This window comes from Mesoplodon densirostris, chromosome X (genome assembly GCF_025265405.1).
Source record: "Mesoplodon densirostris isolate mMesDen1 chromosome X, mMesDen1 primary haplotype, whole genome shotgun sequence".
Taxonomy (NCBI): domain Eukaryota; kingdom Metazoa; phylum Chordata; class Mammalia; order Artiodactyla; family Ziphiidae; genus Mesoplodon; species Mesoplodon densirostris.
In genome coordinates, this window is record NC_082681.1 from 96,408,879 (window position 1) to 96,414,878 (window position 6,000).

General features: G+C 41.8%; 1 protein-coding gene across 1 annotated transcript in view; it reads right to left on the bottom strand.

The window, feature by feature from the left end:
- RP2 (RP2 activator of ARL3 GTPase) overlaps positions 1 to 5,028 on the bottom strand; it is a 44,348-nt gene extending 39,320 nt beyond the window's left edge. Inside the window, exon 1 of the mRNA XM_060087244.1 lies at positions 4,729 to 5,028. Within this exon, the coding sequence (XP_059943227.1) occupies positions 4,729 to 4,830 (102 nt within the window). The 5' untranslated portion in view covers positions 4,831 to 5,028. The remainder of the gene's footprint in view (positions 1 to 4,728) is intronic.
- Between the last annotated feature and the right edge of the window lie 972 nt (positions 5,029 to 6,000).

A 6,000-nucleotide genomic window follows, 5' to 3' on the forward strand; every position in this document is an offset into this window, starting at 1 on the left:
AGTGAAAGAAGCCAGACTCAAAAGGTTACCTACTACATGATTCCATTTATAGGACATTCTCAAAAAGATAAAACTATAGGGATAAAAAACAGATCAGAGGCTGGAGGCAGAGTTGACTACAAAGGAGCATGAGGAAATTTGGGGGGGATGATGGTACTGTTCTATGTCTTGATTATGGTGATAGTTACATGACTGTATTTGTCTGTCAAAACTCATAGAACTGTACACTTCAAAAGGGTAAATTTTACATTATGTAAATTACACTTCAATTAAACAAATTATTTAAAGCTTAAACATTGCTAAGTCAGTTTCAAGGCAAATAGCTATGTAGCTGAAAGGTAATTTCATGAGTGAAAATAACAAATACCAGTACCTTGATCTTATATACATTGATGACAAGAGAAGGTGAAGTATTATATTTATATAACACACCATGTTGCTAAATATATAACCACAAAATAGAATTATGAAATTTTAGGATTAGAAAGGATTTTTCATATCTAATTCATTTTTAATCTAATTTTACATCCTATCACATTCTCTCTGTTCATTCAGATTTGCCTGAATGCTTCTATCGATGCTTACCTCTTCTCTTAAGATGCTCAAAGAATTAAAGAACTGGAAGGGATCTTAGGAAATTGAGGGCTGGAAAAGCTAAATGACTTGACCAGTGAGATACAGTACAGGGCAGAATGCAAATTAAAACCCCAGTCCCATACACTTTCCACTCCACGCGCTTTTCCCCTTTTCCCACTTTATATGAGTGAAGAAATTGGAACCCCCATACACTGTTGGTGAAAATGTAAATGGTGCAGACACTTTGAAAAACAGTTAGGCAGATTCTCACAAAGTTAACCACAGAGTTACTATATGACCCAGGAATTCCACTCCTAAGTATACATCGAAGAGAAATTAAAACATATGTCTACACAAAAGCTTGTACACAAATATTCATAGCAGCATTATTTGTAATGGCCAAAAAGTGGAAACAAGCCGAATGTCCATCAACTAATGAATGGATAAACAAAACGGACAGTAAAATAAATAAAATTTATTTATAAATAAAATGAAATAAAATATCTACTCTGTTAATGTCATTCAGCAATAAAAAGGAATAAACTACTGATATATGCTATAATATGGATGAATCTCAAAAGCATGCTAAGTGAAAGTAACAAAAAGACCACATATTGTATGATTCCACTGATAAATGTCCTAAATAAGCAAATCTATAGAGATAGAAAGTAAAACTGTAGTTTCTAGGGGCTAGGAGGAGTGAGGGGTAACTACTTATGGATCTGGGTTTCTTTTGTGAGGGATAAACATGTTCTAAAATTAGATCATAGTGATAGTAACATAACCCTGTGGACTTGCTGAAACTATTGACTTGTACACTTTAAGTTAGTAAACTGTAGGGCATATGAATTTATCTCAATAAAGCTATTTTTAAATGAATAAACAAAGAACTAGTTACTTCCTTTAAGCAGCAACAACTTTGTGTAAAGGATTTAAAACATGTCAACAAGTTTGACACTTCTCCCATCAAGAGGTCCCCTCCTCTTGGACGCAGGTGGACATCTGTGATTGCCTCAACCAACAAAATATAGCAGAAGTAATGCTACATCACTTAAGATGTAGTTAGAAAAACTAGTTAGAAAAAGCCATGCAGCTTCTGCCAGTCTCTCTTAGGACACTTGCCCTGGGAACCCAGCCATCACGCTGTGGGGAAGCCCAGGCTACAGGAAGAGGCCTCTGGCCCTTAGCCCCAGCTGAGCTTCCAGCCAAAAGCCAGCATCAGCTTGCCAGCCAGCTCTGTGATTAAGTCATATTGAAAGCAGATCCTCCAATCCCCAGTCAAGCTGCTGCAGCTGATGCCAGATAAAGCAAAGAGCCAACCTGGCTAAGCCCTACACAAATTGCAGAGTTGTGAGCAAAATAAGTACTTGTCATTATTCTATGCCATTAAGTTTTGGGGTGGTTTGGTATGCAACAATGGATAACTAGAATACCTCACGTACTTAAAAGGCTAAAAACAGCATCTAGCCCCCTACTCAATGCAGACACTTCTTTCTAGTAGGTCTCCATCCAACCTCTGCCTGAATGTTTTGACCAACACGGAGATCAGTTCTTCACAAAGCCACCCTTTCCACTGAAGAACAACTCTGGGAATTATGATCTGCCTTATACTAAGACTGGTTCTGTCCTGCCCAATCTCTGGCCCAAGTTCTATCCTCAGAGGTGACCAGTACTGTCTAACCCTCTTTCTCAGGACAGGCCTTTACCTTATTAAACAGTAGAGAAATTTTTACCAGGTTTGATTTTATAACTGAGGAACCTGAATGGACACAAGATGTGTTGTCCATACTCAAAATCACAATTTTCATACCTATGCCATCATTTCTATTGTCTAGAAAGAGTATTGGTATGAATAACTAGAAAATGAAAGCTACTTTTCTGTACTACTCATCTTCCCTTGATACTTAAATATTTCCTGTTTTAACTCAAAAAAGCCAGTCAGCTCTTCAAGGGCAGGGAAAATAATTCTTATAATTTTGAGTTTTCCTTGGTGTTTGAGAACATATATATTGAATAATTTGCCTAGCTATGGGAGGCAGCATACAGATAACAAGGATAAAAGCATTTCCTTCCAAATGATTTAAACACAGATCTTGCAATCCAAAAATATTTCTCATCATGTCAATGTAGTAATTGTACAATAAGCTTTTTTTTCCAAGTCAGCAATAGAAAATGAGCTTCTTACGCTGTTGATTACAGTATACCAGTTGTCGTGACAACACTGAGTCCCCAAACATTCTTTCTAATTGAGACAATTTCTTCTAGCTTCAGTCCCCTAAGACTGACCCAATTACCCAAGTCAAAACCCAAAACCCAGAGGGTGCCTCTCAATAAAGATACTCTGATTACACAACCTAAGGAAAAATCTAAACATCACTTTTCCAAGTTGCAAGGAAACTTTTCAGGCAATGCACTTTACTTTTTTTTTTTTTGGCACTTTCTTTTTACAGCTAAGTCTTACAAGTTGAATGGTAATTGTCTGATATAACTTTAAAATTGTTTATGTTATAGTCCATGATCACATTAGAGACCTAAACTTTTAATACAAACCATTCTGTTAATATACATCCAACGTATCTCATTTATGTTCTCTGGGCTGCATTTGCATCCCATTCCTTTTAAGGTACAATTAAAATCTTCTAGGAGCAAGCAAGACCATGCTAAACTCAGTAAAAGTATCACTGGACTAATACAGAACATTTGCACACAACCCATACTGACCTCATGAGAGCTAAGGAGCTAGAAAAAAATCTTTAAAATCACATAAAATTTAGCAGGCTATCATAAATTAGAGGTACCCTAGAGTGAATTCTTAGTAATTCCAGAAGAAAAAGAAAAAATTCCCAAAAGAAAAAGCAATGTTGGGAAATGTGGTATCTCCACTGTCTCAAAATGTAAGCTGGTAATTCTTTCTCTAATAGTCCAGGAGAATTTTTAAAGGGGTTGTTTTCAGACAGAAAATATAGTATTTTCCACTCTTACATTATAAAATGCTGCTATCAAGTATGGATAAAAGAGAATTAATAAACAGACCATGCAACCCTGTGTAACAGGGGCAGAAAGATGGGGCTGAGAAGTCTGTAAAAAGCGTCCAATTTTTAAAATCTGACACTTGGAGAACCGAGTTTATGTGAATACATTCTGCTGGGGACTGGAAATCATGTGGGATGGTCTATGAAATCAAAACATTAGTAAGACATTTACTATAAAGTAGTCATGGATACAGATATGTTTATTAAGCAAGGAGTTAACTGTTCATAACACTCATTTAAAAGTCTTTCTTTTCGTTTGGATGAGAAAAATAATTGATGGATCTATCAACGTATTTTACTAAACACAAATGGAGAACTATGTAGAAAGAGGAAGCATTATGAAATTTATGACTAAGTGCGCTTTGTGTAAGACTAGTGGACGTGTTCAAAGCTTTCTCGTTTCTGGCTATATAGAAAAGTAAAAATAAGGGCATTTTCATTCATGAAAGCAACAGTAAAATACTGCCTGGCTTATGCTGGTTATTTTCATCTTACGGTCTTTACACACATTCCAAGGCTGATTACATTTTCATTATTCCTTTCGGGTAAGTGGAAGAGGAGGTCATACAAAGCTGTATGTCAAACGGTCCACTTCGTCATTGAGAAAATTCAGCAGTGTAATATATCAGGAGGCACCAAAGAGATTTACTGGCTAGGGCAGACAAAAGAGAAAACAACCACAGAAAGAACACAAGCCGCGAAAGAGATGAGATCAGTCCCATGTGTAACTCGAGGACTGGACAAAACCCCGCTCGGCGCTGCGAGTGAAACGAGATGTGAGATTTGGGGCATTCCGGGTTCTCCTTCCTTCCCTGGAGTCCATCCTTGGACCGGAGGGCAGGGTGCACAGAGGAGGAAAAGCCCGAAGGGTCCATCTGCTTGGACAATGAGCTCTAGGGCCCCTTCCAGCGCTGCACCGCCCTCCGTGGAGCCCTCTCTGACGCTGAATTTCACGGCTCCCCCAAAAGTCATTCACTCCGACTTCAACTACTCGCAGAAGAGAGCGAGCGCGCAAGAGCGGCAGCTGCTGGGTCCACCCCCTCAGCGCTGCCCGGCCGCTGGGGACCCTTGCCGAGCGGCTCGGGAAGGCTGAGACCAGCCGCTATGGGACGTTGGTTACCTTCTCGCGCTGGTCCCAGCTGTACTGCTTCGGCCGCTCCTCCTCGCCCTCCGGCTGCGACTCCTTCTCATCCTTCTGCCTCTTGGAGAAGGAGCAGCCCATGGTCCCGGCCCGCGGGGTCCCACTAGCCACTACTCCTCGCCGGCGCGCTGGCTCAGACACCTCCTGGAGTTGTGGCGTGAACCCCGGAGGTCCGGGCCCCGCAGCTCTCCGGACACCGCCCCGCGGAACCGCCAAGCCGCCCACAGCCTCGGTTCGCCTGCCAGGCCACAAACCCCTTCTCTTTTTCCTCTCAGTCGCCTTGACGACCCACCGCAGCCAATGACCGCTCAGCGCCCTGGGAGCCAATCCAAGTCCCGCGAGCAGCCCTGCGCGGCCTATGAAGAGAGGCCGACTTACGCACACAGCCAATCCACGCCCGGCTCCTGCGCCAGCCCCCAGGGGCGGGCCCGGTCGGCCCAGATGCACTCACAGCCGACCCCGCCCCCAATCCTGCCCCACCCCTCCTAGGAGTCAGCGGGGCTGTCCAGCTGCCGGAGTGCAGCCTCGGCAGCCAGGTCTTTTTGCCCTAGGTTCTCAGTTTCCAAGTTCTAGACTCGGGAGGGCTCCGTAGTTGAACATTAGACTTAAGTTTTGTGGTGCAATTGGGAGGGAACAGGAATTCCTGCTGATGCAGGAAGGGCCATGAAATTCGTATGCCTCACTCTTCGTCACCCATTCCCCGACCCCACGTCTGGCCAGTGTCACCTCTTCGGGAAATTTCCCCAAAGACCTTCCCGAACCTCCTTGCCCTCTCTTATGTGCTTTCTTAGAATTTCCACGAATGACTCTAAAATTGAACAAGAACTTAGAAAAATAATTATTTTTGTATCGTCTCCTTATTGGAACTGTGAATTTCTTGAGACCAAAAGCCCTGTCTTTTTCGTTTATTTAATCCCCCAAGCCTTGCTCAACTCCACACTAGTTGCTCAATAAAACGTTTGTGGAATGAATGCTTGCACACTAGTGAAGGAAACATTTACAACCTTTCCCTATTCTTTCCCAAAGAAAGTGACTAAAGTGGGGCGGAGGTGGTGGGATGGGGGGAAGAGTAATGGTAAAGGGATTCTCCTCATGGAGTTTATAGCCTGGTGGAGGACACAAGCACTGCCATATAAACTATCAGATCTGTTCTCAGCAAATGGTATAGGGTTTGTCTGAAGATATTTTTAAAAATATATACTAAATATTAGCATTTGCTATACTTGAGTTGAATGTTACTACAATACACAT